The sequence below is a fragment of the Triticum aestivum genome, chromosome 4B (genome assembly GCF_018294505.1).
Source record: "Triticum aestivum cultivar Chinese Spring chromosome 4B, IWGSC CS RefSeq v2.1, whole genome shotgun sequence".
NCBI lineage: Eukaryota > Viridiplantae > Streptophyta > Magnoliopsida > Poales > Poaceae > Triticum > Triticum aestivum.
The window spans coordinates 620,942,069-620,966,900 of NC_057804.1; the positions used below are offsets into that span (position 1 = coordinate 620,942,069).

At 43.1% G+C, this 24,832-nt stretch overlaps 1 protein-coding gene and 1 pseudogene across 1 annotated transcript; both read right to left on the reverse strand.

The window, feature by feature from the left end:
* Nucleotides 1-988: 988 nt before the first annotated feature.
* Nucleotides 989-5,053, reverse strand: LOC123093649 (ankyrin repeat domain-containing protein, chloroplastic). The gene is made up of 8 exons (XM_044515658.1): nt 4,195-5,053; nt 2,902-2,978; nt 2,567-2,665; nt 2,355-2,453; nt 1,938-2,036; nt 1,757-1,855; nt 1,344-1,570; nt 989-1,272 (listed from the first exon to the last, which is right to left on the reverse strand). The coding sequence occupies exons 1-7, from the start codon at nt 4,979-4,981 to the stop codon at nt 1,457-1,459; spliced, it is 1,374 nt and encodes a 457-aa protein (XP_044371593.1). The 5' UTR covers nt 4,982-5,053; the 3' UTR covers nt 989-1,272; nt 1,344-1,456.
* Nucleotides 5,054-7,811: 2,758 nt separating this feature from the next.
* On the reverse strand, nt 7,812-24,258 carry LOC123090291 (transcription factor BHLH3-like; annotated as a pseudogene).
* Between the last annotated feature and the right edge of the window lie 574 nt (nt 24,259-24,832).

The following is a 24,832-nucleotide window of genomic DNA, read 5'->3' on the forward strand; positions in this document are numbered from 1 at the left end:
CTAACTGCATTTGGAACAGTCTCTGAATATTTTGGTAGACATATTGGGAGCACTTATGAATCCATTGCTACATTCTAGTTGGACAACAAAAGACATGCTCTTCTGAACTCTATTACTGCTTGCATTCTTTGGTCTCTGGAAGTATAGGAACGGTATAACAACCATAGCTGGCTTGACCTTAAGCAGGTGTAGTGGCTAATTCCGAAAATACCAGGAATTCGAAAAGCCTCTACATGGAGAGCATGATCCCTTCGATAGACAGATTCTGTCATCGCATCTTCCATTTGCTGGGGATGCCCTCACAGCTGGAATGAGGTGTACATGATGATGCTGGCCTTCATCAGATTTCTCTGGACCTTCTAGGGAAATGCTCCAAACTGCTAATCACTGAAGACCGTGAGTGGCCTGCTAACTCCTCGCATGCTCAGCTCATGGAGATCTTCCCTGGAAGCCAACCCAGCGTCCATTCTGGAGCCTTGCTCTGTCGCCACAGGCTCTCACACCCACTGAAGAAGCTGCGCATGGAACCTGAATCGATCAACAACCTGTGCTGGAGCCGCCTGAAACTGTCTGAGAGTTCTCTCCTGTATTGTAATCTGTTCACCAAACATTTCAGAGGAGCGACCTGTGCTGTTTTACTGTTATATCTTACTCCCACAAAGTTAGTACAAAGTTGAGTCACTTATTTTGGTATGGAGGGAGTATATCAGTCTATGTACTTCCTGATTTCATTTTAATGGAACTGGGGGGGCCCCTGATGGGCTCCCTGTTGATCAAAAAATATATATTGTCCTACTTTTCTGCTTGGCAGGCACACCGAGTTAATAGTAGCTTGAATTGTTCCTAGGGTGGAAGATGTCTCAGATCACCATCAGCAAGACTTTGAGGTATCAAGCCATACATGTGATGGTATTTTCCAAAACATGCATTTTTAGACGGTAACGAGCTAACATCTATAGTATAGATTGACATAAAGGAGATAAGCCTGTATAACAGCAATATTTTTTATGAATATTGGTATTGCGTGACGCTATAATTATGGCCAAAAATTATCCCAACGGCCCAGAAAAGAAGATAGTGTCATTCTAAACTTACATATCTTACCTACTACCTGGCAACAGTGACTGGTCTATCTATAGTTTGTGACGGCCCAGTGGCTACCTCTAATCTTTCTGCATCATCAACCTTTTCCTTGTGAAAAGATTTGCTTTCCAGTTTTCGTGGATAGAAAATAACCCAGGTAGTTCATTTCTCTCCAGCAGCAAACATGTCCTGTTGCAGCTGCTTATAGTCAGATCAACAAAATAGCAAAAAATGCTTCAAAACATGTGATTGAATTGTACCTATCTGCAACTGGAAGCAATTCCGTCATGCGCAGCAGGAAGTTGCATCTCAGCTAGTCCAACACTAGTAATAAACTTCAGTGACTTTGATAGGGCCGAACACCATCCATGAGTTAAAACGAGTTATGCTGCTTTGATATTCGAAAGTTTTTGAGTAATTTGATAAGCTCATATGTCCTCACGTTATGACCCAATCGGAGGCACAAGTCCAAAGGAGTCAATCCATCCTGTGGTAATCATAAAACAAATTTACTTTCCTATTTAGTGGAAGACAGATGGATCATAACCAAGATAGGGCTGGGAACCTGATATCGTTAGAGAAGTAGGTAAGTTATGTGAAATGAGCTTGAAAGCAGTTTATTTGTTCTTACTTAAATATTTGTGAAATAATAAAAAAATCACAAATTACTTACTTGATTTTTCAACGTTCTATCAGCACCTTTTAGTAAGAGTAGCCTCACAATATCGGTTCTCTGTGTTTGCACGGCTAGATGCAACGGTGTCCAGCCATACTGAGAATTGAACAAGTTAAGGCAGTTAAACCATAAGAAAGCAAGACAAGAAAAGAAGAGATAATTCCTGAGCTTAACATACATCATCCGGGCGATTGATATCAACATTGTAGAGCAATAGAGTTTTTATAGTCTGATTGCATGCTGTTTGGACAGCATAATGCATTAGGGTTGCACCATCCTGTAACACCAGAGTTGCATCCTTGAGTTCATGGAATTAAAAAAAAAACAAATACAGAAGGAATCTAGAAGCGCAACCTGCTGCACTAATGCCTAAAGGAAGCGATATACCTTAACACAAAATAGAAGAAGCAATGCAAATATCTAAGAACAAAACTGAAAACAACAACATCAACATACTATTCAAGATTAACCCCATCATGAAAGCAAACAACATCACCATATAATCAAAGATTAACCACATGTAATATAACAGAACATTCCTGGAATTTGCTATTTAAAACTGTTTCAAAGATATGTAAACATAGGATATGCTCACTCTATCATAGACGGATGGATTTGCTGAATTCCTTAAGAGATAGTTGATGATAGCATGCTTCTTCGAAATAATTGCTTTATGAATTGCTGGCAAACCGTCCTGAGGAGACCAGAAAAGGTTAATAATGGTAACAAGATATCACAAAGATACCATGCCTTCTACGTGTGTATCTGCTTATGATGAGATAGCTCAACATCTAGAGAAGAAATTACCTTATCAAGTGCATTTACATCGACCTTATGTTTCAGAAGATTGTCCAATAGATAGAAGTCTCCTGATGCAGCAAGGGTGTGAAGTGGCAGCCACTTACTCTACAAGAAGAAGACAAAAGGTGTATCAACTGTCAATGTGCAGATATTGCAGAGGAGCTAACATGGCAGTAGCAAATACCATCAGACATAGGCCATGAGGCAGAACATGCATCAATGTTAGGAGACAATATGTTAGCAAGGCTAAAATACCAGGAGCACATTGACTGTTCCTAAAACTGAATGTTGGCTAAAATGACTTGACAGCAGCTAAAATACTCTGAACAGGAACCACTTACAGAAGCAGCACCTTCCAGATCAGGTAATCTCCTGTTCAGAAGAACCTTTTCCTCATCCGTGAACAGCTTCCGGCGACCTAAAGTAATGAAAGATTATTCATAGGAACAACTGCAGCGTTAGAAGAACTATACAGCATATAGAAGTTGATCCGCACAAAAAAACAGCATATAGAAGTTGTGCCAGACTGCCAGTATACTTGATCCCAAATACATCATACATTTTTTTGTCTAATATACCAAAGTGGAAGTGACATAGATTCCTCAAACAAGTTGGTATAGCCTCTAAAATTATAGTAATATCAGTCTGTTTCAAAATGCACAGTGCATTTTGATAGTTAAAGTTTGCAGTTGTTATAATATTGCGCTAATGGTTACAAAATTTCAAAATCGCAATCATAAGAATGTTCTTTCGAAAATACTCCCTCCGTCCGAAAATACTTGTCATCAAAATGGACAAAAAGAGATGTATCTAGAACTAAAATACATCTAGATACATCCGCTTTTATTCATTTTGATGACAAGTATTTTCGGACGGAGGGAGTAAATCCCATGGTATCAATTTTGTATAACTTAACTCACACATCATAGATACTTACCAATAACAATAATATCAGTAGTCAAGGTTTTATATCATGAGTTTGGGCAATGTAAGTTGACCAACTTTGAAGCGTTTGGGCAATGTAAGTTGACCAACTTTGAAGCGTTTGGGCAACTTAAGTTGACTATCTTTGAAGCGTTTGGGCATTATCGTAAGTCGTATAACTTTGAAATGTTATTCTGAGCATTTGGTCAAAGTCGTACATCCAGTACCAACAAATTCATAACGTGGCATTCGGAGTGCAAATAATGCATAATGGATTGCCGGTGGGGACAATCAACCAGGGATAAGAGATTGCACATTTCTCCGATAACTTGAGTTTAGTACTGTGCCCTCTGGAGTAGTAGAATAAACTTGCAATGCTCAAACAACATGCTTGTTTTAACTTCGTTTGGGTTTGTCCCGACATATAAATTCCAATTGACTAATTGGTACACTAAAATGGAAAATTCCGCTTGCAAAATAACTCGCCTACTCTTCAATGATAGATCACATTTTCAGCAAACCATCCTGAAAAAAGATTCAGTATATCTACTTCATTCGGCTTCGTTTCTAGCACAGGGTTGATTTAATTGGCAAACTACCACGCAACATTTCTGTAATTCGCCTACTACTCAATAATACTAGCTCACATTATCAACAAAGGAAAGGGTTCTGAAAGAAAAATTAGTATAGCAAAACAGAAGTTGACTCACTTCTCGCGCTCTTGCCATCCTCCGTCTCGTCTGGCACATACTGGCTACTGTTAAACAGCTCCGCGATGTCCTCAAGACTGACCGAGTCCATCGCCGTCCTAGGATTCCTGGGCGCCGCGCGTGTCCCGGGAGGCGGAGGCAGCGTAGCCTCGACCTTCTCCGGCGCGCAGGGCTTCTCCTCGAGCGGCCCCACGTGGTCGCTCGCGACGCGCCCGGGCTCCTTGTCCAGCCTCACCTCGCTGTGCGCGCGGGACTTGCTCTCGAGCGGCGACTCCAGGTAGTCGCGCGCGCCGTGGCCGAGCTCGGCGTCCAGCCTCCCCTCGCGGTACGCGCGGTACTCGTCGGGGGCGGCCACGGCGGAGGGCACCCGGCGGTCGAGGCGGCTCCCGAAGCGCAGCCCGTGCGCGATGCGGCGCTTCTCCTTCTTCGTCAGGTTGATCTCCTCCACGGCGTCCTTCCACCGCTCCGGCACCAGGCTGCCCCCGCCCCGGGCCGCCGGCGGCTTCCGGCCGGGGTGAGAGGACGGGCGGCCGAGGCCGAGGTCGAGGACGGGGGTCTCGAAGGCTTCTTCCTCGAACACGAGGCAGTCGCCGAGGACGACATCGTCGTCGTAGTCGTACTCGTCGTCGTTGACGGCGGCGGCGGCGAAGGAGGGGGAAGGGGAGGCGAGCGGACGGGGGCACGGGGAGAGGGAGAGGGATCTGCGGAGGCGGGAGGCGGAGGTGGGGGGAGGGTGGAGGATTGGGGAGGAGAATGGGAGGAGGAGCGGGAGAGACGGCGGTGGCATCGCGTCGTCCTCGCCGCGCCGCGCCGGAAGCCGAGAGGATAGGCCGGTGTCAGCGACCGTTTAAGCTGGGCTCTTATCTTCTGGGCTGGAAGGTGATTTAGGTGGGCTAGAAAGGAGCCCGGATTTCATATGGACGTGAGGGCCGCTTCCACCGCGGCCCGAATAACAAAGGAAGTAGGAGTAGTTTGTTCTTTCAACTCAAAAAAAAAAAAAGAGTAGTTGGTTCTTCTTCTAAAAAAGAAGAATGGAGGTACTTCTTGACACCGAGTGACAACATGTCGACATAGCCCCCCCCCCCATCCTTATCCATTGTCTCCAAAACTCCCTATTTTATCCCACCCCATCGCTCGGGTTGAGCAGAGGAGGAGCAGCAGCCACCCGGCCTCGCTTGCGAGCGGCATTGTCTTCATTGTCCGCGTTGGCCATAGACGAGATGGAGCAGACACCACTCTGGCGATGAGTGGTGAGGCTCGGGCTGGGTCACTGTCCGCGTAAGCCACCTCATCCCCCCCCCCCCCCCCCGCCCCTCAGTTCATCGTCGTAGCTGCCTATTTGCCGGGCACCGAGCTTCTAGACATGGCCATATGCACGACCTCACCCCTTGTTTCACATTCAGTTCACACCACATGCATGCGGGAGCACACATGCACATAGAGGCATACCACATGGCCGTGGCAAAATTGGACCTCCGATTTCTGCTCCCTTACATTCCAGTAAATTGGGAAAATTGCCATCGCTCCCTCAATTTTTTCCATGTCTCCAGTTTTATGCCATGGAAAAATTGTATCTATGTTTGTCATGCCTCAACATTTTTGCAAGTATCAACATTTTTGCCATGGCAAATTCTTTTTGTGATTACAACTTAACTTTTTTGTTCTCATGGCAATCTTTTCATGTTTTTTAGGGAGGAACATTTTGTTAAATCCAAAACATATATGTATTGCCATGGCTATTGTGTATTCACGTGTTTGTATATTTGACAGTAGCTTATCAATTCAGTCAAACCGGTCTTGCTCAACATAGTTGCATGCATAGAATTCTTATAGATACATATTTTGTTTTAGCATATAGTGTCATTTTCTAGCTTGGTTGCATTATAAAAGTGTTGGGGGTGGCAACTTTTAGAGTAAACTCATGGAAAATATGTATAACTCAAACCATGATATGGTGATAATGCATATTTAGCTAACTAAATCTTTTTTAAAGTTGCCATGTGACCATCACAAACATTTTTGCTAAACGTGAATTGCCAACACATGCAAATGTGGATTTGTGACGTGCAAATCTTAGGGATTGGTGATTTTTACTACCATAGGGAGAAAAGCAAATTTTTTCACACATGTCTATTTGCCATGATTTTTATTAGTTAACAATCATTTGTTTAAATTTGCCATCCAACCTTTTTTCGACAAATATATACACTTTGCTATGTTAGATAGGAAATTTTCCATAAATTTCCCATGTGACCGTAAAAAAATGTCATGCCTTTTGCCATGACAAATAGAGAAAATATTTTTTTTGCCATGACACATATATTATGTTTTTCTATTTTTGTCATCATGTGTACTACTCAGATGGTAAAACTTAGTTTTTTTCTACCACATGGAAATTTTTGTTGTATATAACAAGTCCAACATGGCATTTTTTGCTGCATCTAAAATGTAGGTAGTTTTGTGTTTTCGGCATGGCAATTTTAATGTAAATATGATTTAGTGTCATGAAAATTTCAGAAAATGTATTGAATGTTACTAGTACAAATTCTATTACACTTCCCTAGAAATATTCACATTTTATGTCTGAATTTGTGATGTCACCAATCCAAAATATAATTGATTTTTCCATATCAAAGTACAAAATTTTCTACATTTTACCTACATATAGACATCTAAAATCTCTAATTGCCGTGTCACTCATACATACTTTTCTTATATTTTGCTCTGAATTAGAGGACGTGTTTTCTTATTTCCACCATGACTCTGTATAGGCTTTCTGTATAGTTTTGCCATGGATCATGGCAATTTTTGCTATCTGTTTGTGTTTACTTTAACAAAAAATCATGGCAAATTTGCTATGTGCTTGTGTTCACTTTTTTTTTAGTTTTTGCCATGGATCATGAAAATTTTGTTGTATACAACATGTGTACCACAACATTTTTTGGTGCATCTAAAGGAAAATGTAGGTACATTGTGTTTGCGACATGTCAAATTTAACAAAACACTAGATCATCGATGACGCGCATTGCCGCGCCCGTCCATTATAGAGATGAAATGCTAAGAATTTAATAAATATATCAAAGCATAAAAATAAACATAAATAGATATTTTTATCAAAAGTAACCATAAATCAAAAGTATATATGGCCTCTTCATTTCTAAAATAATAATTAATCATATGCTCCGTGTATTTTTGAAGCAAACGGTGCAGCGTGTCACTGGATAATCAACTCAAATATTAAGTAAATCTGACAAATCATGTCAATCACTACAATACATTGTGATATGAGCATTTCATCTATGAAGACACAGTGGCTTTTATGCATGCCTAAGTTTATTGAAGTGATATGCTAGTAGGCAGTCCCAGAACTTATTTGTCTTTGAACTTAATTCATTACCAGAACAACGTGTGAGATGAAGCCAGGCAAGATTAGAATATTCGGTGTGGAAGATTGAAGATCGGGCAGAGTAATGGTACCTAATTTCCAACCCATTTATTTCTTCATGGAGATCATGGGGCGAAGTTTCATTCATATTAATCTGCTCGTCATCATTGAGTCTCTACCGTCACCTCACGCCATCACGATAAGAGGGGTTCATCACCGTTGCCTGATGCCTTCACAGATGTAAATTGTCGCATACAACACAAATAGTACCATGGCCTGAATGACAGAGAAACACAAAGTAAGCAATTGTATATCCTTAATGCATATATAGATACTAAAACATGAAGGTATGGGGTATGGCAGTCCACGTGAACTCAGTACCTGGCCCATAGCCAGCATCTCAAGCGTAATCTCTTGGTGGCACATGGATGTAGGAGTAACAAAATAAAGAAGAACATCTAAAGAAAGAAAATAAGCAGACACCTATTTCTTCCGAGCAAATGTACACTCTATCACACAACATGATCATGCTTATGAATTGAACATCAGGAAGGAAGAAGCCACCATACGCCAGTGCGGAGGTAGGGGCTACCGCACATGGCGAACACTCGGGACACATAGCGAGCTGGGCGAGGTGCTCTTTCTCGAGTCCTACTGGTCTGCGGGATGCGAACCACTGGGACACATGGCGAGCCAGCCGAGGTGCTGTTCCTAGAGTCCTTCTGGACTGTCCGAGGAGAGTTGGCGTCGAGGGGGAGGGGGGAGGCACATCCATGGGGACAACACACCAGCATCGGGGATTGTGGTGGCTTGAAAAGCTCTGTCGACCACCTTGTGGAAGGCATCGATGGCGACGGGATTCTCGTCTAGCATTATGGAATTGATCAGTGTGACGACATCAAATCCAGAACTCCCAGCCCGCATGTCTCTCCCCTCTCCTGCAATTGGCACAACAATAAGTATATAGATCAATATCTATGGACACAGCTGCATGAGGGAACAACAGAAAAAACACATCAATCAGTATGCATGTACAGTACACACACCTTCACAAACATTATATTCTGCTTTTGTTATTTGATTTCTACCACGTAATAGGCACAGTCATCCATCTTTCAAAGTCCTGGTTGTTAATTTTGCATCATGTGTGTGGTAATCTGGATTCAGCAAAACTCTGAATCCTTTCTTGATAATCTCAGTGTTATCAACTTATCATAGAAGAAAAGACAAAGCCCTCATTCTTCACCGCCGCCTCCTCCTCCTCCAAGAAAGAAAGTTAGGGTTCGTGCCTCTCGCCGGCGCCGGCGCAGATCCGCCTCGTCTCCGGTGGCCCTAGGGCCATGGAGGCGCGGTGGATCCTGGCAAGGGCCGGCGGGAGGGCTCCGTTTTTAGTCATTTTTTCAATCTTGTTAGGGTTTGTGTCCTACTCAGAAATGCGAGATGGCGGCAGCTCCCTGAAGATGGAATAAAGGTCTCCCTGCCTAGCCCCCGTTCCGGCGGTGCGTCTAGCATCGTTGGTGGGCGTGTGGAGGTGTGTCTCCGGCAGATCTATCTTTGGTGGATTTGCTCGGATCTCGTCATTGTTCGTCTACGTTCGTGTGTCTTCGGTTTGGATCCTTCTGATCTACGTTATTTTTCATCGGCGGCAGTTGCTGTTCTGGGGTGCTGGTCCTATGGGGCCTTAGCACGATGACTTCCCGACTGTCTACTACAACAAGTTGTGCCCGACTTCGGCGATGGAGGGGCGATGACGGCGGCGCGCCTTCGTCTCGCTTCGGTGCTTGTAGTCGTCGCTAGATGGTCTACGAATCTAGATGTAATTTTTATTTCTGGTATTTGTTGTACAACCATGATTGAAGATGAATAGATTGAAAGTTTTTCCGCAAAAAAAAACTTATCATAGAAGAAGAATAATTGTTTGAAACAACCTGGCAGAAAAAAAAGGTTGCCACAGGACAAATCAAGAAACTATGGTCCCAGTTTTAAATCAAGCAACAGCCAACTCACCTTATTGAGTACGCAACCAGAACCATCATCCGTTGCACATAGAGGAGAAGGATGATTTCTCATCAGTCCCGTCTGGGCTTCGACTGCATATAAGAAAGCGTTACAGGGTGAGCCGCTGCTCCGGTAACAAATTCGTCGATCTGCTATTCATTTAGCCAGACTTAGCCTTTAATGTGTTCCTAGCTCTCACCCTTACTATATCTCTAACCGGCCACACGGCAACTTTTCTGCTAAAATTGTTGCAGGTGAATTTCGGCCTTCCCTTCATCTATCACTTTGTCAAGTATATCTGAAATTATCCTATATCAGTTTATGTATGCAGTAGTATTTAACTACTAATGGCAAATGGGAAAAGTTGTTGATATAACTTATAACATTTTAATTTTGGAAGAGAATGATTAACCTAGTGCAATTGGAGTTAATTAAGTTCAGTGCTTACTATACAGTATATAGTGTTATCTATGTCAGAGCACTTCTAAGTTCTTGCAGGAATGGTAAAATCTCATTGTAGACTCACTGTTTGGGCAATAAAGATCACTTATGGGTATTATTAATCTTATTATGCCAAATGTCAAATATTACCAGGCAAACAGAAGTGATGGCCGCACTGTGAAGAGCACCTTAAATACCATCATCATATATGTATGCTTCATTGTGCGTATATCTTGTACTGTTCACTGCTTGCAGATCAAATTAACAGTAAGGATGTTAGAGTTGTGTCGAATATTATTGTGCAAGGTAGGTTACAGTTGGACTTGATTTTGGACTGTGTGTAGACATGGTAGGAGTCGTGTCCAAGTAGGACACTTGTATCCTAGGCCTCTCATATATAGTGGGGGGTAGACACACGATGTAACCTATGCCAACATAATAGCACAGGCGCGCAGGGGGAGCCGACAGCGTGTGCCGGTGCCCGGGTGGCCGATGTGCGGTATTGTGACGGTGTCATGGGGAGGAGCGCCCGTAGTCATGCCCCGAGGATGTAGCCATATCGGTGAACCTCGTTAACAAATCCCGGTGTCGTGCCTCATGTGATTGCTTAGTCCTCGGTAAATCGATGAAGCGCCTCGAATTTATTCTAACAAGTGGTATCATGAGCAAGGTTCGAGGAGGCCGCAGATCGTTGATGTAGAGGAAAAGCTCGGCTTGGATCAAGGTTGTTCGCAGGAAACATATCGCCAGCGGAGCGCCATGTGCGGACGAGAAAACGATCCGAAAGCGAGCGACTACATGAAGCAATTTGAAGCGGGAGGCAGATCGATTCAGTTCGAGGCAGGTCGGGCGGCTGGTGCGTGCAGTCAGCAGATGGGATCGAATCCGATCGGAAAGCAACTTGGAGACGGCGGCGTCGGAACGTGCGTCAGGACTCAGAGTCGGAGACGTAGCGATCGAGACAAGGTGGCTAGTGACTACGGTAGGAGTCATAGCAGGCCGTGGCCCATGGCTGGGCTGCACTACGGACCGGTGCAATAGGTGGCTCATGGCACTGGGCTGGAGCTGACAAGGCCCATATTGGGCTGCTGGGAGCTGCAGGCGAGACTTGTGCATGGCCAGAGGGGAGGGACCTCCTATCTGGGAGCTTCTATTTGCCGCATTCCGCGGCAAAAGGACGACCCTTCGCATAGGACGCGCCCGACTGGGCCGGCCCGTTAGGAAAATGCGCAAAAAAACAGCGGCACCTGCGAGCTGGGATTCAAACCATGGATCTCTGGTTACTAAACTAACCATGTTATCCAGTACACCTACAGAGTTTTGTTGACGGGTGCATAGCCTGAATTCTAAAGAACTATGAGCAGCGGCGTAAACTGAACATTAGTTAAGAAATTGCAACCAAAAGTTCAGATTTCGCACACTTTTTGGAAATTAAGGAATTTTGATAAATGCAAAGAATTTTGAAACTTTGAAACATCCGACGAATCTGCAAAAGATATTTTAAAATTCTCGAACATTTTTCCAAAAAGTGAACATTTTTTTAGTTTGTACAAAAAACATGAAAAAGGTACATCTTTTGAAATTCGAAAAAATTTCTAAAATGCTAAAAAAGTAAATTTTCAGAACATTTGTAAAAACACAAAAACTTTTAAAACACAAACTGTTTTGAACTGCCGAACAAAAATTTAAAACGGGAACAAATTTTGAAATCCAGAACAAAATTTTGAAACTAGGTGCAATTTGAATATCCCGACCAATTCTGAAATACGAACACTTTTTCTATATATGAACAAATTTAAACGGAATCATTTTTCTAAAACTTCAAAAAAATCTAAAACATGAACATATTTTCTAAAGCGCGAACAATTTTTGAAACTTTGAACATATTTGAAAAATTGCGAACGTTTTTAAAATAATGAAAGAATTTCATAAACACAAATATATTTTCTAAAGCGCGACCATTTTTGAAACTTTGAACATTTTTTGAAAAATTGCGAACATTTTTTGAAACGTGAACGATTTTTGAACTCCTGAAAAATGGAGATTTTGAGGACAACTTTTGAAATACGAACATTTTTCGAAATTTGTGAACTTTTTTTATAATGGGAACAATTTTTCAAAATTCTGACATTTATAGAAAAGTACAAAAAATATGAAAATCCTGAAACTTTTTTGGACCGATCTAGCGAGCGGCCAGCTGCTCGCTAGTCGTCCCGAGCGGCCGGTCTAAAACAGGCAATTTTGGTCCCTAATCCATAATAGGTAATTTGTCCCTTCCAATTGATAAAACAATTCTAATTAGAAAAAGTATCACGTACTAGAAAAAGTACTACAAAGAACATATATGAACGCATTTATTTTGGGTTTTTCAAATTTTTAAAAAGTCATAACTTTTAGATCGCGCTTCGGGATTAAGATCTGTTTTCACAGTTGGAACCCTCGCGACATGCTCTTCAAAAGTAGATCCCATATGGGGATGTTTCGACGAACTAGTCTTCCTGCCGACTAAATACCACAATGTGTGTAACTAGACTATATGCCGCGCTAACTAAGCATACGCGTGTGCCAACAGTCATTCTGCCAACTAAATATCAATGCGTGTGTAACTAGACTACATTGCCGCGCCAATTGAGTGTATGCGTGTGCCAATAGTCCTGCCAACTAAACATCAATGCGTGTGCAACTAGACTACATTGCCGCGCCAAGTGAGCATATGTGTGTGCAACCAGTGTCCTGTCAACTAAACATCAATATGTCTGCAACTAGACTACATTACAAGCCAACTGAGCATATGTATGTGTCAATAATCCTGCCAACTAAACATTAATGTGTGTGCAACTAGACTACATTTAAAACAAACATACATTACTCTAAGCTATACAGTAGATGTTCTAAAAAAAACTACACAGTAGATTCCAAACAGTTCCTCGGTAATGTTAAACTCGTAAGTTTTGTCCAAAATTGCTTACAGATAATTGAGGTTAACAAATTTTGAGAAGTCCACTCAAGCAAGATTGTCAGATATTCTGGAGTTTCTCAGAACTCTGTAGGAAGAGAATAAAGAGGTTTAGGATTTTCTCAGATATGCTTAGATATACAAAGTTGTGAAGTGCAAACTAATAAAAGGTTAACAATAACAAACTATGTCACCATACAGAGTACTCAGCGATGTCATGTTAGCCACAAAAGCCAATGAAGACACCTCTCCCGTTAAATCACCTATTCGCCTTTACAATATAAAAGTTAGTGAAGAACAAGCCCGATTTTTGCACTAAGTGCACAATAGCTGTCACCAAATCTGAAGTAGGAAGGACATACAAATTTGCCAAGTTGATAAGGTTAGAAAAACCCGGTGGAATGAGACCGTCAAAGTTATTTCCATGGAGTCTCCTGCATTGATACGTACATCTAAGTAGTAGAGAAAAGAATCAACTCCTTCACAATTTTTGAAAGCGGACTCTAAAATGTGATACATTACAAGCCAACTGAGCATATGTGTGTGCAACTAGACTACATTACAAGCCAACGAACGAGGGTTGCACCTCGACTAGTAGGTAGTTGGTCGGGACAGTAGACTAGTTGCACAACAAAGTTGTCGTGGTTGCTAGATTGCAATCTCATAGGAAGTTGAATCATACAGATCCAAAAATTAGTTTTGGAAAAAGTTGCACGATGTAGTACTAAAGTTGCACAATACAGTACTAAAGTTGCACAATACAGTACTAAAGTTGCACAATATAGCACAAAGTTGGCATCGAAAAAATTTCGTCGAAATATACCCATGCGGGATCTAGTTTCAAAGATCTCGTCGCAAGAGTTCCAGCAGTGAAAACGGATCTGAATTCCGACGAGCGGTTTGAAAGATATGACTTTTTAAAATTTAGAACTCCAAAATAAATATGTGTGGATCTGTTCTTTCACAATATGGTAATCAGTGTATTCGCATTTAATACTAACAGTCACATGTACTATAAAACAAAAAAATTAACACATAGATGCATGCAAGATCGGCCGCCCGTTTTGCCCAGATGATGCGCGTGCACCGCGAAGAATTTGGGATTTTTTTTTGATTTATGAACAAAATAATGAAACACAACGATTGAAATAAATTTGAAAATGAAAAATTAGAAAGAAAGGAAAGTGAAAAAAACGAAATAAACACAAAAGAAAAATAAGCAGAAAGGAAAAAGGAGAGAAAAGAAAAAAAGGAAAAAAAGAAAAACGAAAAAAAACAGAACAAGAAAAAACCCGGATCAGAAACCTTCTAGAAGTTTCTCAAAACCAGAAAAAACCGATTGGGTACCTCAAGAAGGTTCCCAAAACCAGGGACGTTGAAACAGTGAAACGGGCTGGCCCAGCTCGAACGATCCCCTCGATCTCGGCAATTTGCCGCAAAGAGCGGCGAATAGGAAATTCCCTCCTATTTGCCGCTTTTTGCGGCAAACTGACGATGGTTCGCGCAGGGGATAAGTGACTTGGGCCGGCCCATTTTACGTTTGGCGCTGTGAAAAAAAAAACGGCTTCCCGGTTGGGAATCGAACCCGCGCCCTGTATAACAGAGGACAGCACACCTAGCCAGCACGACCAGCTGTGCCTAGTGGAAAATGTGCAACGCGCTACCTAAAGATATAAGGCAGCAGCAAAATTACGAAAGCAGATCGGTAAAATATCTGGCCAAAACGTGTGTGCATATATCCATTTAGAAACATAATTTTTCTAAATATACCCATTTAGAAAAATTTTATTGAACATAATTTTTCTAAATATATCCATTTAGAAACATTTTTTGAATAAATAATCCATTTTTCAGAATGGAAACATTTTATGAAATTACCCAAACAAATTATGTTCTCGTTTTCACAAATGTCAATATATTTAGAAAAACAAACATTTTCGAAATTTGCAAACTAACTTTTCATGACTCAAACATGTTTTGTAAAAAAAGGGAACAATATTGACAACGAGAACATTTTTCAAACTATGAACAACTTTTTCAATATGCGAGCATTTTCTAAAACAGGAACAAATATGAAAAACGCCCCACTATTATGAACATTTTTTCAAACAACTATTTTGTGAAATTTCCCGAATTTTTTTAAATTTGCAAACAAATTATGAACACGTGATTTTTGTTGAATTTGTGAACAAATTATGAAAACAGAAACATTTTTTCATAAATAAACATTTTTATGAAAATACGAACATTTTATGAAATGACCAAACCTTTTTTAATTTTGGAACAAATTTTGGAAAAGAGGAACATTTTTTAAATCTGCGAACATTTATGAATTTGTGAACAAAATTGAAAATTTTCAAACATTTTGAACGTTTTATTAAAGAAGTTCACAATTTTTTTGAAATACTTGAACATTTTTTGAAACACGAACATTTTTCAATATTGTGAACAAATTACGGAAACAAGAACATTTTTTGAAACACGAATATTTTTCGAAATTGCGAACATTTTTTGAAAACAAGAACAAATTTTGAAATTCGTGAACATTTATCGAAATTGTAAATTAATAAAGCAAACAGTAATTCTTTTTGAAACAGAAATTTAAAAAATAAGAACATTTTCTGAAAATGATGAACATTTTTTTTAAACAGGAACATTTTCCAAATTCCAAAACCAAATTTGGAAATGTGAACATATTTTGAAATTCCTGGACAAAATTTGCAAACACGATTTTTTAAAGTGGAAGAATCTTAAACTCCTAAAAATGAAAATATGAAGAATTTTTGGAATTTGTGGAGGAAATTTGAAAACAAGAACCTTTTTTAAATTTATGAAGAAAATGAACAAAAACATTCCAAACATTTTTTGTAAAACAAGAACAATTTTTGAAATGCCCGAACATTTTTTAAATGATGAACATTTTTTCCAAATCACGAACATTTTTTAAAAATTGAACATTCTTTAGAAACACGAACAAATTTTAAACTTCTCAAACAATTTTCAAAATAAAAAAACAAAAAAATAAAAAAGGAACACAGAAAAAATAAAAGAAAGAAGAAAAAGAAACAAAAAAAGGATTAAAGAGATGAAACAGAAAAATAAAAAATGAAAACGAAAGAAAACAATAAAACTGGTATAAAAATAAAAAACCGGTTCAGGGAACCTTCTGGAAGGTTCCCAAAACCGGCTGCCTCGCTGTAAGGAAGTGGGCCGGCCCAGGTCTTGCGCTCGGGGGAGATCGCCTGTGCGAATGCCCGACATTTTGATGCAGTTAGCGTCAAATAGGAATTTCCCAGAGGGGAACCGGGACAAAGCGCAAGTGCTGGAGAGTTGCAGGAGGCTGTACGTACATGTGCATGCGATTTGTTAAGGAAAAAAGCAGGATTCGTTTCCGAAGGGAGCTGCTACAGCGTGTTAGAACATGGGAGTTCCGATCACCATCAGTTTGATCTATAGCCTGGAAAAGTAAAGTACAAGAAGATAGTCAAAAAGAGTCACGGGTGCTACATGCATGAAGGTGAGCTTGAGCTTGCCGCTACAAGTACGAGAAGACTAAAAGGGGACTGCTTCTGGTGTTCTTTGCATGGTACGTTGAGAAGAAGACATGATGGTTGAAGGTGCTGTTGTTTGAAAGGGCAGATAAAGGGAAAACGAGGCCGGTGATTTGCGACGTGCGTATAAGGCTCGAAGGAGTCTGGAGCATGTTGTGACAGGATCATGCAAACACAGGGCGTCAAGCAATGCACGGAGAAGTGCGGGGCGGACACGACGCGGGGTGGAGCATGGTTGCAGTTGGATAACTTTGGCTGGGTCGGACTGGACTGTCTGACGGATCGACGGGGATGTCGGTCAAAGCAGAAGATGGTGGTAATTTCAGCGACGACGACATAGGAGCGTGATGCTGATGGTGGCCGACTTCTGGGGCGTGGAAACACGTGGTGCAGGCTTGAGGGCTTGTTCGGCTTTGACAAGACAATGGTGCAGGGTTGATTGAAGGTTGTGTACACATGAGAGTTTGAAGTCGACGGGGCACGGGGGTGGCACGTACAACCACCATGGAGTTATGTTGAAGGTGGAGCTGGAGTCTGATGGATGACTTCACTCTGTGCTGATGGAGGGGCTACGGCGTAAATGCATGGAGAGTCGAAGCCTATTTCAGCGGGATAGCGAGAGACACGTGGGTCGGACTGGGTACCAATGGTCTGATGGAGACGTGATACTCGACATCGGTCGGTGATGATCGGTGGTTCTCTACAGTGGGGGGTTGAGGCAGTGTGGGCTAGCTACCCGGGAGACTCGACCAGGACAGCAGAGGCTCGACGCGGTTTATAGCGGCGAGGCGTGCGGTAAGCACGAGACACAGCGATATGCCAAGGCACTAGGGGGCGGATATGTTGTCAGACAAAGTGTGTAGGGGTGCTGAAGCAGTGTTGATGAGTACCAGATTCAAGTTGGTGACTGGGTCTATCGGTGCCGGTTGATGGACAGGAGTTGACCACGGAGAATCCGTGAAAGTGGTGGAAAGTCTGAAATTGTCAAAAGCTGAGAGAGTACATGGCCGTATATTCTGTGGTGTTCAGTGCACATGGCAAAGTGCGGATGACATATACAGAAGGAGGCGGAGTGCTGTAGATGTGGGACATGCTAGAGACTATCCGGAGGAAGGGTGAGACAACTGCGAATTTGACTCAGGGTGACACAGGGCGACAGTGAAATTCCTTCAAGTTTCAGACATGCGGTCAAGAAAGAGCGGTAATGTTGAGTTCAGGTAACTCTTATATGTGGCGTCCAATATGTGAATTGTTCATTTTCATGCATACAGTGGTCGCTGCGTGGTGACGTTGAACGGATACTCCGGGAGTTGGGAGCACAAAGTAAAGTAATGAGGAACTTAATTTTGCTCGAGAATTGACTGTGAAGAAGACGAGAATGGACTACAGTTGCAGGTGGAGTCACATGCAGTCTGGGAGTAGCAGCGGTGCTCATGGCGTATCTCAAGTCTAATGTACATGGAGGTTCGACGCATGGATGAATTCAAGATGGTGAAGAATATTCGCCAAGGTGGAGTTTGTTAGAGTTGTGTCGAATATTATTGTACAAGGTAGGTTACAGTTGGACTTGGTTTTGGACTGTGTGTAGACAGGGTAGGAGTCGTGTCCAAGTAGGACACTTGTATCCTAGGCCTCTCATATATAGTGGGGGTAGACACACGATGTAACCTATGCCAACATAATAGCACAAGCGCGCAGGGGGAGCCGGCAGCGTGTGCTGGTGCCCAAGTGGCCGGTGTGCGGTATTGTGACGATGTCATGGGGAGGAGCGCCCGTAGTCATGCCCCGGGGATGTAGCCATATCGGTGAACCTCGTTAACAAATCTCGGTGTCGTGCCTCGTGTGATTGCTTGGTCCTCGGTAGATCGACGGAGCGCCTCAGATTTATTCTAACAAAGAAAGTGCATAATCTTCCCTTGTCAAAACCTGAAATCAGAAAAAGGGTACATACGGGCCGGTGATTCTCACCTTGATGCTGAACGGGGCAAGCAACTGCTTGCAGCAGAATTGGTGGAGGCCCAGCGCTTCTTAATCGCATCCAGCTTGGCCGGCGGGTAGAATGTGTCGATGGCCGTTTAAGGTCATCCCCTCCATACGCTCATCATGCGAGATTGGGATGGTCTGACCGTCCGGCGGCCAACGGCCCACGACGGCAACATGATGCCTATGACATGGAGGAAATTTGAACTAAATTCGTCGCCCCCCATTTGATGCCTATGCCTTGCAGTGGCCGCCGCCACTCAGGATCGAGATCGAGAGATTGAGTCGTGGCTTGATGTTCGCGCCGGTAGTGGCTGGGGGCGGCAGCGCACGAGGGTGAGGATAACACAGCCAGGTCGGAGAAGAGGAGAGGTCGGGGAGAGGGAGACGAAAGAACGGGGCCGAGAGAGAGGAGATTTTTTTGAGACAAAGAGAGAGAGAGAGAGAGGAGATGCTCGTGTCATCGTGTGCTCATGGGCTTTGTAGGATTGAATATTTGTGCGCCAAACTGGACCAATTAACCAGAGACCACAGAAACGGCTTTGGGAATAGCAGCCCTTAGGACAGGCGGCCTAGTTAGCGCTAAACAACAATCTAACGACCAGAAACACTTCAAACACACGACCTGACGGCCAAAATTGCAAGTGCGTGAAAGAGCTCGGTTTAGGCTCAGTTTTACTGTCCTTATAATTGATCTACTCACATGGCATTTTCAGAGAGACTTTGCCATATCATTAGTACAGATATTTCTCCCACTTCCACTTCCCTACACATATTCATATTTCTTGGGTCTAAATTTGCTATGTCACTAAACAAAATTTTCTTGATCTTTGCCATGTCAAAGTATAAAATTTCCTAAATTTTACCTACATATAGACATCTAAATTTTCTTATTTTGCCATGTGTTAAATAATATTTTTCAACAAGTTGCCATGTGATGATTACAGCATTTTTTCCAATAGTTTTTCATGTTTTTTAAAACAAAAAAGTCCTTGATTAAGTACAGACTTTTCTCTAAATTTCCCATGATCTATAGAACATTTTCTATACAAGTTGCGATGGACCATGGCAAAATTTAACTCTGCATGTGTTTCTCGTACAAAAACCATTGCAAATTTTATCATGCATATGTTTCATTATGTATCTGTATCACAGAAAATTTATTGTATATACCATGGAAAATTATTATTTTTGTTTGTAGCATGGCAATTTCTTATTACATATGGGTGGATTCTTTTTCATTGTGTCATTGCAATTTTCAATCTGTGTTTCATGTATTTGAAATCTCGAAACACGGCAAATTTTGTTTTATATGTAGGTGGATGTCATACGAAACTCACTTTTTATATGTATTTTCCTTTTATTTTTGTTACGATTGTTTTTTGAGATGGCAATTTTTTAGGCCCCGCAAATTTATGCCTTTGTCTCCTGCCAAATTTATGTCTTTGGTGTTTTTGGGTCGAGCTGAAGCCCAATTGTAGACCCTCCTTCACCGCCGCCTCCTCCTCCTCCAAGAAAGAAAGTTAGGGTTCGTGCCTCACGCCGGCGCCGGCGCAGGTCCGCCTCGTCTCCGGTGGCCCTAGGGCCATGGAGGCGCGGTGGATCCTGGAAAGGGCTAGCGGGAGGGCTCCGTTTTTAGTCATTTTTTCAATCTTGTTAGGGTTTGTGTCCTACTCAGAAAGGCGAGACGGCGGCGACTCCCTGAATATGGAATAAAGGCCTCCCCGCCCAGCCCCCGTTCCGGCGATGCGTCTAGCATCGTTGGTGGGCGTGTGGAGGTGTGTCTCCGGCAGATCTATCTTTGGTGGATTTGCTCGGATCTCGTCGTTGTTCGTCTATGTTCGTGTGTCTTCGGTTTGGATCCTTCCGATCTACGTTATTTTTCATCGGCGGCCGTTGCTGTTCTGGGGTGCTGGTCCTATGGGGCCTTAGCACGACGACTTCCCGACTGTCTACTACAACAAGTTGTGCCCAGCTCCGGCGATGGAGGGGCGATGACGGCGGCGCGCCTTCGGCTCGCTTCGGTGCTTGTAGTTAAACCTGGACAAACGTCGGGCCGGGCCGGGCTTGTAAAAGCCCGAACTTCATTTCTTAAGCCCGAGCCTGGCCCGAAGCCCGAAATACTCCCTAATTTCAAGCCTGAGCCTGGCCCAAAATCAAGCCCAAAGCCCGAAAGCCCGGCCCGAACGCTGTTTTTTAATACGTGTACGTGCAAGCCCGGCCTGAAGCCCGAAAGCCCGGCCCGAAAAATAGAAAAAGAGAAGCCCGAGCCCGGCCCGAACTACCTTTCGGGCTGCAAAACAAAGCCCGGACCCGGCCTGAGTGTCAAGCCCGGCCCGGCCCGGCCCGGGTTTTTTGGGCCGGGCTCGGGCCGGGTCGTCGGGCCGGGCTGCCCATGCCCGGGTTTACTTGTAGTCGTCGCTAGGTGGTCTACGAATCTAGATTTAATTTTTATTTTTGATATTCGTTGTACTGCCATGATTGAAGATGAATAAATTAGAAGTTTTTCCGGAAAAAAAGCCCAATTGTAGGCCTTAAAATAAAAAAAGGCTAGTGATTCGTTCGCGCTGGCGCTGCCAGTCACAGGGGCAACTTCAGTTCCATGTTGACATCATTTTTAAATCACAATTTCACTCAATCTTTTTACCATACATGCCGACATACGTAGCTGTCAAGTTTTGCGCACACGTCTCCAATTCTATCACTTCGGACAAGACCATAAAATAACGACATGATGTGAAATGCGCATATATTCCTCCCGTGCACTATTCTCCAAACATGGAAACGAATATATCAACGGCGAATCACATGTCTACACCCCTCCAAACCGAGTATACAGTGTATGTATGACAGATACTCCTCAGGGCTTGTTCATATGCGCCCAGCGCCCATATGTGTACCCAATCCTTCAACAGTTACTGCTTGTTCATATGCGCCCATAATAGATGGGCAGGAACAAAACTTGACGCATCATTCGTGTGAGGGAACAGCTAAACTTACAGCAGAAACAAGAAGCTGCAACAGTTCGCAACCAAATACATCAGCAGTTGGTATCTTTTCATTGTCGGCCCAATCCCAATACTCCACTCCAAACATTGATACATCCATACGTGCATCACACTCACGGACACACGCACAACTATTACAATCTGGTCACATTTGACTCGCAAACAGCTGAAATTAAAGTAGGAGTAGCACTTATTCAAAAAGTTAACATAAGCACTCTAGCTACACTAATTAATGCAGATTTTCCCCAGAAAAAAATCGTGCAAATATATTCGAACATAGCACTCACGGACGATTACAAAATTACAATCGATCTACAGACACCTTCCTCCATAGCCTGCACTGGTGAACATTGCCTGCTTGATCTCGTCCGTGCTCGTCACTCGGTTCCTCCCTTCCTCCTATTACACCACACCATTCAGTGACATTGTTGACGATTGATCGAATTCAATTAGCGGGAAAAACATAGATTAATTTAAGCAAAAAATAGAACGAAAATGCGTGTTTCAGAAATTATTAATTCCACGATATATTTACCTGTGAGCTCCTTCACGTAGTCTATGGTGTCGCCGAGGATCGCAATTCTATCCATCTGCAGTATGATCTATTGGTTCAATGTTGATAACTGTTACTCGATAGAAATTAAGAGGCCACTAGCCATTTTATTGATTATTAGGTCAGGGCAATGCGAATGCAACACACACTAGTAAAAAAACAGGGCTTTGGTCACAGCTCAATGTACACATTAGTCCCGGTTGTATCACGAACCGGGACTAATGTGAGCATTAGTCCCGGTTCGAGTGCCTAAGACGCCGGGAAGGCATTAGTCCCGGTTCAAATGGGACCTTTAGTCCCGGTTTGAGATACGAACCGGGACTAAAGGGTGTGATGCCCTTTAGTCCCAGTTCGTGTCGGGACTAAAGGTTCAAACTCTACCCCCCCAGTGTATCGCCTTTTCAGTTTTGTAAGAAACAAAATAATAATAATAATAAAAATTTCAAAAATTTAAATCCTCCGAGAGGTATTTATGTTACTACATCTACTAGATAGAAAAATTTAAAAACTTAAATTTGGACATGTTTTGCAAAAAAGGGTTATGAAAAAGTAAAACGGCCATATTTTTTGCATACGATGTCAAAAAAGGCATAATATATCAAAAAAATCAGCACGAAAATCCGCATCCGATTTTGACCGCCGTAAGCCTATTTGCAAATTTTTAGAATCCTCAAATATTGAAAGGCAAAAAAGATATGCTCAAATTTCAGTTTTTTAAACTTTTCATTAAATCTGGTTAAACTGTGGTCAAACTAAGGTCAAACTACAAATTCAAGAAATATTAGTGTTAATAAATAATTATTTTTAGTTTTTTTTGACTTTTGGTCAAACTATGGTCAAATCTGGTCAAACTATGGTCAAACTACTTATTCAAGAAATATTAGTGTTAATAAATAATTATTGTTAGTTTTTTTGACTTCTGGTCAAACTATGGTCAAATCTGGTCTTTGCGGTCAATCTATGGTCAAACTGTGGTCAAACTACTAATTCAAGAAATATCAGCGTTAATAAATAATTATTGTTTTTTAGAATAATAGTTTCAAACTCAAACGGTGCTTAATGCTCAAGTTCAACTCCTAAGGGTTAATAGGATTGACAGCTTAGTATTGTTAGGAAAACAACAAGTGCAGACTTGGAAACTAGGGGGAATAGAACTCGAAAGTTAAGCGTGCTCAGGCTGGAGTAGTGAGAGGATGTGTGATCGGCCGGGAAGTTAGACGATTTGGAATGAGTGGTTCATAATTGAGCAGTGATGAGGGGTGATTAAAGATTGAATTGTCAAATAATTCAGAGATCTGAAAATAAGAAAAAACCAAAAAAAATCAAAAAAATTAGAAAAACAAAATTTCAAAAAAAATTCCTGTTACCAACCGGGACTAAAGGTGGAGCAGCTCCAGAGAGCGGCCACGTGGAGGGCCTTTAGTCCCGGTTCTTAACACAACCGGGACTAAAGGGGGGGGGGGCTTTAGTCTCGGCCCTTTTGTCCCAGTTCCAGAACCGGGACTAAAGGCCCTCTAAAACCGGAACAAAAGGCCCGTTTTCTACTTGTGACACCTTGCTAATCTTTGACACGATGGAGCAAAGCATGAAGAGACAGTCATTGAGCCGTTTCCGGCGTCGCCTTTCGGCCATGAGGTTCTTTGACGGAGCGCCGCCGCTGGGCATGCTCCTCGTGTGGGTGCCGGAGACCACGCCCCAGCCCCTGATCATGCTGGTTGTGATCCCCGAGCTCTCCCCGGTGCCTCGGCCTCCTGCTCCGAACTCGAACGGCGCCGGCGACCATGATGACCCACCACCGCGATGCAGCTTACTGCCGCTCGTCTCGTGCCCCACCATGGCGTTGTGGAGGGGATACTGAGCGAGCGCCCTGCCGGTCGCGCGGACGACCCCGGTTGGGACGCGGCCTCCGGCGCAGCTCCTGTAAGGGTTGCACACTTCGCTGAGGCAGTCGAAGTTGAACTCCTCCTACGGCTGGTGCAGAGGTGCCGTCGTTGATATGGAGCAAGCAGGTCCACGAACGGCGCCACATCCCTTGGGCCGCTCCTGGCCTCAGCCGCGCTCTCGTTGGTGTAGCAGAGGAGATCACTCAACATCATGCTACCGCCCGGATTCACCTCCCACGGCGACGACGCATCCTCCTGCCGCAGAGACATGAGCTCGTCCAGAAATGACTCCGCCTGAAGCTGATCCATGCCGGCTAAGCCAGCTTTAGAATATGCTTGCTTCCCTTTCTCTCCAGCTACACAAACTCCTCTCGCAGCCACACTTAGGCCTCATTTGGTTCTAAGGGACCCCGGGGGGATCCCCGCTGTTTCCCGGCTCAGAAAAGCACGGGCTAAGCTAGCCCGGAGGAGAGGACGATGCCATTTGGTACACTCGAGGGGTGAATACCCCTGGGCTTTCCACGACCTTTCCCGGGTTAGATCTACCGGTGTCAACAGGTCGGGGAGAAATCCCTTGACTCACTCGCTCTGCCTCGCGATCTTGCTGGTCGAATACTTCTTGTCCAGCGTTCTATTTGAGCATCGTTTGAGGTTTGTTGCCCTGACCATTTGGACACCTCGAGTAGTGGCAGTATCTTCCCCGTCCTAGGAGATTCATATGCATAGGAAGATATCTCCCTAGGGGTTTGCTTCCCTGGATTTTTCCTCACCAACAACCAAATGAGGCCTTAAGGGCCTCTCCTTAGCAGATCACTAAAACGCTGTGAATATCAGGATCGGACTGTCCAAACACTTTTGTTGGACTAATAGGACCTCCGGACTT